The sequence below is a fragment of the Pantherophis guttatus genome, chromosome 2 (assembly GCF_059756535.1).
Source record: "Pantherophis guttatus breed Tessera chromosome 2, ASM5975653v1, whole genome shotgun sequence".
Taxonomy (NCBI): Eukaryota; Metazoa; Chordata; class Lepidosauria; order Squamata; family Colubridae; genus Pantherophis; species Pantherophis guttatus.
The window spans coordinates 174777491-174789333 of record NC_142064.1 but is presented as its reverse complement, the minus strand read 5'-3'; the positions used below and the strand labels follow the sequence as shown (position 1 = coordinate 174789333).

Below are 11843 nucleotides of genomic sequence, written 5' to 3'. Positions count from 1 at the left end.
TCCATAAATACAATATTAGAACACTTTTGAACTCTGGAAGAGCTCAATTATAAGTCCAGCTCTATCATTAACTGCTTTGTTCCAATTTACACTTTCCTTTTATATTCCAGCACACAAACAATATAAACTTCATAAATAGTGCATACAATGACATTTTAATACCAAGAGTTTTCTTTGTGTGAGGGAACTGGGGACTAGAAAATGACCTGTACATATACCCAAATATTTTAAACACCTATAATTTGTTAAACTCCAAACCTCTCTATTCCCTTCCCCATTTTTAAAACCATTTTCCATACTTATGATTTCCAGCATCAGAAAGCCAATAAAACCACCTCATTGTTAATACTTCTGTTAACCTTAAGGAAACAAATAATTTAAGCTCAGTGGCTTTATACTCCCCTAAAGCAAGTATCCCCCTCAAATAACTTCCATGTTTTGTCTCCAGTTCTTCTGACACTACCCAATGAAAATCAGACAATTTGAGTGACAAAAAGCATTGAAATTATTTCCCTTACAATTTATTTACAAACTTCCCATCAGCACTGATGACCCTGATGTTGTAAATGAACTGACAGCTTCTGTATCATCATCATAGCACCTGACTGGCACTCAATCAGAATATCATTAATCCCAGGAGACATGATCCAAAGAGAAACCAAGTGACAGAGAAATAAACAAAAAACTGACAAACATTTAACTTAGATAGTTGGTCCAGGAAGGGAATGGATTCAACATTGTAGTTGACTTTGAGGTGTCCCAAGGAGTTACATAATCAGTGTATTAGAACAGAAGTTACGTGAGAGTGCCAATTCTGCTTCTTCTAGCTTCACACAAAACTGTCAGTCGTACGATTTCAACAGATGAGAAGTCAATGGAAAAGATGGAATTCCATCAGGAAAAGAATAAGGAAGAGCAGGCATGGAATGGTAGAGGGGGCAATAGGGGGAGTCAGTCCATAGGGTTCATTTTGCACTGGGTGGTTTATAGGGCTCCAGTAGAAGACTTGAAAAGGTATTGACTTTATCAGCTCCTCGCACTTCATGGGGTAAAAGTGGCAACTTTACAATATGAAAGTCTTCATAAAGGTCTTCCATCTGGATAAAAGAAAAAAAAATGGAACCGTCAAAAACCTAAGAATCAGGATTAAGAATTACAGCATTTTCTATTTAAATTTATCCTGTTAGGTTAGAAAGTTTTACTGTGTTCATTCTTTATAATCCTTCTTCTACCATCTTAATTCAATGGTAGGTTTAAATTCTAAATATAATTTGCATTTCAATACATTAAGTATGCTACTTTTTTATAGCAGATCAAATTTTTTTGTGCAAGTTATTCTGTGGAAAGTTGTATCTTAGTGCAATTTCACTTATACAACTAACTCACCAGATGATCCTTTGTATTATTACTATCTGTTCACAACAATGTGAAGTCACAGCTGCTACTTGTTTTGTTGGTTAGGCCTTCATACACACTGAGTTGTTCCCAAGAACCTAGGATATCATAATTATCAGTATAATATATACGTGGATCCAAACAGTGTGGCCTTTTGGAATTGACATGGAAATTCTGCCAATGCACCACTTTTCCCAAGTGCTGTCCAATATGTTTTGGTATTTCATCCACTGGGCCATGCCACTGTGGCTACCACAGCCATTTTATGCCATAATCTTTCAATTTTGATTTACAGATGTTGATACTTTGTGATTTTCTCCAATTCTTTCTGTTCTATTCTACTAACCCCAGGCATTGTCAAATTAGTTATTAGGTCGGCAAGCTGTTTAGATGATTATTATTATATCCTCCAGAGTAACACTGGGCTTTAAATGCTGGGCTCAAGGAAATTCTATCTGAGGTCAGTCATCCTCAGAGCAAGATTTAGTGAAATAAGAGTCATATGAAGTCATATAAAAGGGAGGGGAGGAAATTATGAAAGAAAATATTAAATTAAAGAAACACTTGAAAGGAAAGTGGTCTGGGACTAAAAAAGAAATAGAAAATGTTCCTTGAAAGCTATGAAGAAATTAAAGAACAAAAGGGGAAAATTACAGAATCCTGATGCTACATTTAGAAAGACAGACAGAAAGGTTGAGAACTTTAAAAGAAAAAAACAAAAGTGAAGGCAAGGAAAAGTTTTTTAAAAAGGAAACAGCAGAAAAAAGAATAGAAATAGGTGAGCAGTTTGACAAATATAGGCAACTGGACCCTAACTTATTTAAATATGACAAAAAACTACCATCCAAATTAGTTACTATATACATCTTTTATATTATCTAAAATATTTATAATCATAAGGGATTAGAGAAAGGAAAAATCTGCACACCCCATAGGCATATAAAAACAAGACAAGAGCATGACATCCTAAAGAACAGCATATCCAGAAAAACAGCTAAAACATTTTCTGCGCTCTTCAGTCACCTGTGTTCAAATTTTAAGTGCTAATGAGTAACGGACAACTGGATTTTATATACCTTCAGAAAGGCTAAACATTCACTGTGAAACAAATGCTGAGAATATTCTAAAGCACAATAGCCTTAAAGGCTGAAATAGAATTGCTAACTTCTGGCTTTCAATCTTTCCTAATATAAAGCAAATTCCTGTTATACACATCAGGCCTGCACAACCTGTAGTGGGAAAGGGCCACACTAACATATTAAAAATCAGTTGAGACCACACAGAAAAACCTGGTGTTGCACAGCTGGCCAAGCAGCAGCAGCATTTAATTTAATTAATTCAATTTATATGCCTAGAGCACCACTAGAACTGGTGCTGGCCTAGAAAAACGGAGGTGCTTGGCAGTGTCTTTTGGCACAAAGACAGCAAATTTATTACCACATTAAGGCTGCTTGGAAGACTATGCAGGCCTAATATGGATTAATATGTTCCCAGTTTATCAGGGAATCTGCAGTGCTTCTAATCATACCTGGTCAAGGTATTTAGACTGGATTTTATGCCGAGCTTCACACATCTTGCAAGGCTTGTCAGGGTCAGGAAAGACCAATTGATTGACTATGATATTATGGGTGTCAATTTTGCATTTGGCCAACTCCTGGATAAGCCGTTCTGTTTCATACAGTGATAGGAACTCCGCAATGCAAACACAGATGAAAGTGGTTTGTTCCTGTAACACAGACAAGATATAATTAGTTCAATGATGTGAACAGAAGTGCAAAGTATAGTTTTGTTTCATTCGCTCTCCCCAGAACCCATCATCAATGCAGCTGCCTCTTTCTCCATTCCCTCTCATGTCTTGTCGTCATGTTTTAGAAAACAGGAGTTAGTGCCAGAAATCAAATCTGAAGAACAGAAACAGAACAGAAACAACTTACCCTAAGCACTTTAAGGTTTATTTAATAATCATAAGAAAAAATAATGCAAAAGAAAAGAAAAAATAAACATTCAGAAGGTGCAGAAGAAAAACAAAATTACAAATAAAATACGACTAAAAAGCTTTTCTCCACGTAGCTTAATTATCATCTTTTCAGTATTGTTTCAGCAAAAAGTCAATTAGGAGTTGTGAGAAATACTGAACAAGTAATTTATCCCTGATCAAATGGTCCAACTTTATAGTTCTTCTTTTTGTTCTTCACAATCTTAACATTTAAGTCATTCCAATGACATCGTAGGAGTTGATCTTCCATCAATCTCCTGATATTTAAGAAGAGTCTTCAAAATCTTTCATCAGCTTTATTCAACTTTATAAATTCCATAAAGAGACATCCAGAATTTGTCACAGCTATTTCATGTCTAGATCCTTTTCTTGATTTGTCTTCTGTATTTTCATGTTGGTTATCTGAATGTTGCCTTCAAACTCTACGTCTATTTTTTCTCATCTTCTTCTAAAAATTTATCCACTGACATCTGTATCCTTTTTGAGACATTATCTATTAATACTTGAATTTAATTATTAAAAAACCCTTCAAGATAAGATTATAGCTTGCTTAGCCATTTTAACTCTTTTCTACCTAGGCCTTTACTTCCCTCTAGTGTCCATTTGCAACCTCAGTTACAAGCCTCAGTTCCTAATATGAGTTCAGTTCCATTTCAGTCATTTTCTACTAGTATATAATTTAATTATATACTTGTTTTTCAAATCTTATAGCAAAATTAACCAATATGTCAAATATCTGGTCTTCCCTTCCAGATAAATAAACACTATTACTACAGTAAGCGTAAAGCCAAGCCACAAAATTTGTACAATGTACAATCTCAGAAAATGTCTGGAAAAGACAGCTTGTGGGTTCTTTTGTTAGTCATTTTTGACCTATCTCTAATAACCCATTTTTTAAAAAATCCTGCTTGAGGACTCTTGTTGGCAACACATCAAATTGATATTTTAATTGGAATATTCTGTTTTCAAGCTTATTCAGCTGCAATCAGAAAGATCAAATAAATTACTCAAATAAATGTTACATGAAAAACAAGTGAACTGCATTTACTTGTAAGTGGCTAATTAATGTTTCTTCCCATTATTAGAGGGATGCGGCGGGAGCATGTATGACTTTTTTTTAAAAAAACAGAGTGGGACTGTAACCATATAAACTAGCCTTGATGGCCAAGAACCAGTACTTTTGCTCAATTTGTATGCGGCACAACCCAAAAGCATTCTATGCATGATTTTTTATAACTTTTATTATGTTTTTACATAGATAAAAGACAAATATATAAAGAAAACATTGTGCAGAAAATACAAAAAAATAATAATAATAATTAAAGAAGTGACTTCCACCCTTCTTCACAGAATTACAAACTCTATCCCTTCTCCCTCAACATTACAATAATCCCTTCAACCTGTTCTTCAATCAAATCCAGAGATCACTATTTCCTTTTTTTCTATTTTCAGCAAAAAGTCTATAACTTTCCAATCTTTACATTTTATATATGAATAATCTTGACTCCAGTCCTATATACCTTAATGACACCAGTTATAACTGATGCCCTGTAATTTTACCTACATTATTTACATGGAACTGTACCTGAAAACTACTCAAAAACGTCTTCCATGGCAGCTGGCATGTCCCTCCTGCATGAATTCAATAACAACATATGATAATAGTGGCGCTGTCCACGTGTGGAATTAAGAAAAGATTGGAGTATCATTTGTCAGGAATGGTATAGAGCAGGGGTGTCAAACTTGCGGCCCATGGGCCAGATGAATCACGCTCTGGCCACCCCTACCCTCAGTTTAGCAAAGGGGGAAAAACGTCACAATACGTCATGTGACAACATGATGCCACAAGTTTGACACCTCTGCTATAAAGTCTCCTGTTTGAGCACAGGGGTTGAACTAGAAGACCTCCAAGGTCCCTTCCAACTTTGGTATTCTGTATTCTCTATTTAACCTAGTGAAACATTTGTGAATAAAAATGGTCCTAGTTTAAATAAGAGTTATTCTTTGAGAATCTAGATGCAGGAGGAATCATCCACCTTCCCTCACTACTGCTAAAATGAATATGTTTCTCCAATTTCCAGGAAGAAGTGAATCTCTTTCAGATCTGCTTATGCTTAGAGATTATATCCTCACTAATCCCTCTGCTTTTGCCATATACTTACTGGATCTTTGAACTGTTCACTGACAGAGCGGATGACAGGAAGTGTTTCTTCCAGTTTGGAAGCCAGCTGGTCAGCATTCATGTCTCCTAGGCCAAGCATGTTACACATCTAGTGAAAAACAAAAAGTTGCAATGATGGGCAACATCCAACAGAGGCAAATCATAATTGTAGTATAAGGCAAGTGAAAGAGAAACTGAAATAGGCTAACCAACTCAGGGCAGAATAATCAAGCACAGCAATATACTTTAGTGCTACTGCATCTTGCTGGTTGTCGACGGAATAAACAATATTTTTATTTCTATTTCATCCTAGAAGCCATGTCACATACCAGAGGTGATAATTATACACTACTTCCTAAGGTTGTATTGTAAGAATAATACTAGAGTTCAAGCAGGAACAGCTTGAACTGTTCCTGTGCTACCTTTTGTAGCATTCAAGTCAGATACTAGCGTAATATTTTTAACAATAAAGTCTTATGCTTTTATGTTGCTGATGATTCTCCTCCTTTACCTGGGATATGAAGGGACTGATTTGGTTCTTTATTTGCATCAGTCGACCTAGTCCCCGCTCCACGATTGTGGGGAAATTGAGCAGCCGTAATGTGTGTCCCGTGGGTGCTGTGTCGAACACCACCACGGAAAAATTCATTCCTTTCACCAACCTGTTCAGGCCAGAGAGAGAACACTATCAGCATACTCCAAAACAGTATTATTCCCAGATTGCTAATTTCTATTGTTGTAGCCATCAATTAAAATATACTACAAATCTTTCTCCCACAAATCAAATGAAATCCATAACTATGAATTTTGGTTTTTCATCCCATCAATGGAAAGGTGAAATGCAGAATCTCAGCAATTTGAGGTTTGGTCACTAGACAAACACAAGATACATACAAGAATCTTATGAGAGAATTGTATATTCACCGCAGGCCGGGAGTCTGTAACATAAAGGCGGTATATAAATTTAAATATTAAAATTAAATTAATAAATGAAATCAGCATCACAAATGAGAAGTCCACATCCACATCACATTGGACTTACTGCTAAAGAAAACTCTATTACATGTTACATTGCTGAATGCAGGTAAAAAAGTTCAGCCTTTGCTTCCAAAGAGAAGTTTTAAATATATAGTAAACGATGAGCCTGATACTTCAGTTCACAATTCTCACCTCATCACTTCAGCGTAACTCATTGCTTCATCGATACCAGGAAAGGCACTCATTGCCTCCTGCATCATCTTCTTGCCCATACTTAGCATATTATCTTCCTCAAAAAATTCATCAGGAAGCTCAGCCACACCCAAGCTAGGATCAATCTCCTAATAATAAATTATGGAAAGAATAATTCAACACCACCATGTAGAAGCTGCATCATTAAGCCTCTCAATATGAATGCTTTGAGTGAAACAACAGAATTTACGATATGAAAATAACTTACATGTAGTCCTCAACTTTGTTAAATTTTGCTCCATTTTACGATCTTTTTTTGCCATAGTTGTTTTAGTGAATCACTGAAACTGTTACATTAGTAACATGCAGGGGTGAAATGCTCCCAGTTCAGACCGAATCGCCTGATCCGGTAGCAATGGAGGCGGGTGGTTCGGAGAACCGGTAGCAAAAATCCCTGCGCCCCCCCCCTCCATGCCCAGCTGAGCCGCATGATCATCAGAGGCTCTTCGGCCGAAAAAATGCTTTTAAAAGTTTTTTTAAAAAAAGCCTCTGATGATCGCGCGGCTCAGCTGGGATCGTCAGAGGCTTTTCAAAGCATTTTTTTTCTGCAACCCCTTCGGCCAAAGAGGTTGTAGGAAAAAAAATGCCTTTAAAAGCCTCTGGCAATCCCAGTTGACTTGCCTGATCGTCAGAGGCTTCTAAAAGCATTTTTTCTGCAACCTCTTAAGATTGTAGAAAAAATGCTTTTAAAAGTAAAAAAAAAAAAGTTGGCCACACCCACCCAGTCACATTACCCCTCACCCACCAAGCCATGCCCACAGAACCAGTAGTAACAAATTTTAGATTTCATTCCTGGTAACATGGTTGTTAGGTAAATCTGGCTTCCCCGTTGACTTTGCTTTTCAGAAGGTTGCAAAATGTGACCACATGACCCAGGGACTTAACACCATCATGACTATATGCCTCAAGCACTCTCTGGTACAATGAAGAATTCACACTGGATTCGATGATAGTCAAACTGTGATGGAGCCCCAAACCATAACATTTCCACCACCATACTTTACAGCTGATATCAGGTTATTCTGTTGAAATGCTGTCTTTGATTCTTGGCAAATATGTCCCTTGGTATTATGGCCAAATAACTATCTTTGTCCTCTTTGTCCAGAGCACAATGTTGCAGAAGTCTTGGTCTTTGTCTACAGGGTCTGAAGTACAGTTTAGTGTTGCCCTGATGTTCTTTCTAGAAAGCAAAGGTTTCCTCTTGACACATCTGTCACGAAGATCTAATTTGTGCAGCTTCTTCCTAATGAGACACACTTTCACATATGTTGTGACAAAATCTACCTGTAGGTCATGTGACAAAACTTTGGGGTACTTAAGAGACTTTTTTCAGCTATTTGCATTCTGCTCTCAGGTTGAATTTGTAGGCTGGCCTGGCCAGAACAAGCTGGCAATTATTTGAAATCTTCTCCACTTGGAAATTATCTTCTTGAACAGATGATTGATGGCTTAAACGTTTGCAGTGGATTCTCATTTTAGGTATTGAGGTGGCAATAAATGAAGATGTGCACTTACTTTTTCCATATGATAAATTTGCATATTTAAATTACAGAATAGACTACGAAATGTAAACAGTGCATCACATGTGTTAGATTTCCTTTATCAATATTATTGAAAGATAAATATATGCTGAAATATATTGCAAAAGTCAAAAATTTCAATGGGGTACACTTACTGTTTCATATGACTGAACAGGAGTCATATATCCACTGTTGAGATTAGAGGTACTTATTCTCTCTCTGAGATTTGTATATATTTCAGTTTTAATGTTTATTTTTAACATATTTATATTTTAAATACATTTTATTGCTTATTGTACACTGTCCAGAGTAATGTTTTAATTAATAAAATAATTGCAATAAGGCAGTCCATTTTTTAAAAGAATGCCCAAATATTTACAAAATTTTTAGGAAGAAAAGCCTTTAATAATAAGGAGACAAAGTAACTGGAATATTTTCTTCAAATAAGTTCTGAGTATTACTGTACTACTTAAGATAAAACTAAAATACATTCGGTCCAGATCTTTCTTTCTACACAACATATACAACATATACACTATTTTAACACACGAAAACATGTTATTTATCTTCTCAGAAGTACACTCACCATGGCAAAAAGATTATCATAACCCTTTACTTTGGTGGGAACCTTGGAAAATTTCTGGTCAAACGCATCTGAGATGTTATGAGCAGGATCAGTAGAGATGATGAGGACACTCTCACGTACCTTGGAGAGCTGTACAGCTAAGCTACAACTGGACCACAAAAGAGAAGCAAGAAGCAGTTATTAATACAAGCACGCAAACTACAAATAGGACAAGCTCCTAAAATTCAGATCTGCCTCTACTGAAGGACTATATGCAGAATTTTTAAGATTTATTTAAACTATTTAGTAAATACAAATATAAACTAACAAATTGCAAGTGATTACTGCATGCTTTTTAAAAATGAATAAACTACTCTGAAGGAAAAGATAATACTGTAATAGATATTACGCTTGTGAATTATTGTATTTAGGACTAAAACAGTTGAGATTTTGAATGAGGCAATTTGTAAAAATAGGATTATATATTAGAAAAAATCTGAGACATTTTACTATGCTTCATATACATTTGTATTTAAGCTTTTTTTCTGCTGCAAAAGACACCTGTGAATGTTTCTATATAATACAGTACTATAGTTCATAACATAATACTAAGTGATACGGTCTCAAGCGGAGTCATCATGCAACCAGACCTGATTTTATGACCATTTTACCCCAATCATTAAGCAAAACACATGGTCATCAAATAAATCCTACTTGCTCAGTTGATTTTCTTGTCAGAGGCCAGCTGAAAGGAAGGCGGCCCATTTCGGTAGTTAAGAAACATTCCATTTTGGACTCCACAGATTGGAGGAGGAAGCATATGAGGTCAAACACTAAGGTATATTTCTGGCTTTTCCAAGGGAAAGCAGGCAGTCTGGCATGATTCTTACGTACAATTGAGTCAACAATAAAGAAACCTAAGCCTCAGAGCATCTTGTTGTTTGTACCTGACAGTTAGAAAAGTCACAAATCCTGATCACGTGACAACGCAGCCATCATAAATTGAAGCGGCTGCAAAGTGTCCAAATTATAATCGTGTGACTGTAGAGGTGATGCAATGGTCATAACTTCAAGAATGGGTCATAAGTCAGTTTCCAAGGACATCGTAATTTCGAATCAACATTAAATCAAGGACTACCTGTACTATAATTGCGAAACATCTTTTTATTTACCTTTGATGGCACTTTGACTTCAATATTAAATTATTATCCTACGGACACTTCTTTTATACTGTAAAATAATCTTACATTATGTCAAAACAGTGCTTTGGCAAATTCATTGGAAAACTTTCAGTGTCAAAAGAATGCAACTTTAGTCATTTAAGATAAGAACAGCCCCTTAAATTCACTTCAAAACATCACATATATAGTACTATAGCTTTCTCCTATCATATCCCTATCTCAGGATAAACTAATCTTGAGAAACCATTTGATAATCAATTAGGAGCCATACAGTACATAATTTTATTTATGTGCAGCACATAATTATAAATTACCACTGTAAAGTTAGACTAAATCTAACACTACTGGTACATGCCAATGCCCTTCAATGTTTCTATCACAAATTCTGTTTTATGATTCCAAGACAACTTGGAACAGAAATATTCCACAATAGCAAATCTACCACAAATCACACGGCTTTTGTCCCTTGAAAGTACAAAAACTCTGTTGGTAGAGTTTAACAAATGGGATGGGAAATCAAAGAGAATGCCAGGTCTTAACTTCCTTAATCCGGATTTAAAAAAAAAATAGAGCATTTTTCTAATTTACAGTTTGAAAACTTTTATATACATGTCAGAAAATATTTTCAACCCGCTGTATCAGGAGCCGCGAAACATTCAAGGCCACTGAGGAAGGAAACCCAGAGCTACAGAGACCTAAGCAAGAACAGTTTAAACCTTGACTTTAAAAAGAAATTTCAATCCCTAATTTTATTTCAGATTTCAAATGCAGCCAATGATCCTTTGGGAGGAAATGACGCCAACCCTGCGACCCGGCATACATTAGCAAGCCCCTTGTTTCCTTACCCCTCCGATTTCTTCACAATAAATTTCACACTTTCATTTATTGCAAGGTCCTACCACTCACCGCCGTCCGGCTTCCTCTGCCAGGTAATACGAGGCAGCAATTCCAGAGGTGGGATGTCACCAACAAGGAGCGCAGCAGCACTTTCCTCCCCACCCCCACCTTATCTCGACCCTTCAACAACTCACGAAAGCAGAAAACAGCCGCCACCTTCCCGGTAAAAAGAGTAAAGCGGCGCCCGCCATCACAGTCCTCCTTGACGCCGTCCGACTCACCTGCAAGTGGTTTTGCCTACACCGCCCTTCCCGCCCACGAAAATCCACTTCAGGCTCCGTTGCTCGATAATGTTGCTCAGCGTCGGCTCCAGCGGCTCCACATCAGGCGCGTCCTCGAACTCGTCCGCTTCAGCCGACAGCCCAGATGCCACCGCTGCCATCTTGGAACAAAATCACGTGACAAGATGCTCGGCTACACCATTTTAATGCGGGGCTCTAATGGTTAAAAACCGGCGCATCAACATTTAACAGGGAGAGAGAAACGGCACGCCGCCCTCTCCTAGTGGGCCTCTTCTTGGACTTAAATCCTTAACGTCATCACGTCAAATCACCGCGTCACAAACAGATCTGACGCCAGAACAAACTACACCCCCTTACCTCTGAATGGCTGGTATATTCCTGTCTAAAAAAATTTAACCGGATTGGTCGCTTAGGTACCTTTCCCGATTGGCCTCGGCATAGCGGAAGAAGACTCAAATACCTGCCCCTCCTTTTCTCTGATTGGCAAATGTCGGTTCATCTTAATCGGTGATTTAATGTGCTTTGATTGGCCGGAAGAGCTGTCGATTCTTGGGCCATCGGAGCGCCGTGCGCCTCAGTCAGCAAAAAAAAATTTCACTTCGACGTGCGCGTGGCCGGACCTTTAACGACAGAGGCTTTCCCGGGATGCTTTGCGG

The 11843-nt window shown here is 37.2% G+C and overlaps 1 protein-coding gene across 2 annotated transcripts; it reads right to left on the bottom strand.

Annotated features, from left to right (window-relative positions):
- Window positions 1-499: 499 nt before the first annotated feature.
- On the bottom strand, window positions 500-11839 carry GET3 (guided entry of tail-anchored proteins factor 3, ATPase). 2 transcript variants are annotated; one of them, XM_034406731.3, is made up of 8 exons: window positions 11648-11839; window positions 11167-11327; window positions 8889-9036; window positions 6723-6871; window positions 6064-6214; window positions 5554-5661; window positions 2924-3121; window positions 500-1097 (listed from the first exon to the last, which is right to left on the bottom strand). In XM_034406731.3, the coding sequence occupies exons 1-8, from the start codon at window positions 11684-11686 to the stop codon at window positions 966-968; spliced, it is 1086 nt and encodes a 361-aa protein (XP_034262622.1). In that variant the 5' UTR covers window positions 11687-11839; the 3' UTR covers window positions 500-965. The 2 variants fall into 2 exon arrangements, with proteins under 2 accessions (XP_034262622.1, XP_087743489.1); XM_087887363.1 differs by lacking the exon at window positions 11648-11839 and adding an exon at window positions 11545-11610.
- Window positions 11840-11843: the final 4 nt, after the last annotated feature.

Bases quoted from the DNA above. Each gene is read 5' to 3' on its own strand.
- GET3 (XM_034406731.3), bottom strand. From the start codon at position 11,686: ATGAACCGACATTTGCCAATCAGAGAAAAGGAGGGGCAG. The intron at 11,328-11,647 runs GTATTTGAGTCT...TTTTGTTCCAAG, and splicing joins TCAGAGAAAAGGAGGGGCAG to ATGGCAGCGGTGGCATCTGG. The intron at 5,662-6,063 runs GTAAAGGAGGAG...GTTTTTCACTAG, and splicing joins TCAGTCCCTTCATATCCCAG to ATGTGTAACATGCTTGGCCT.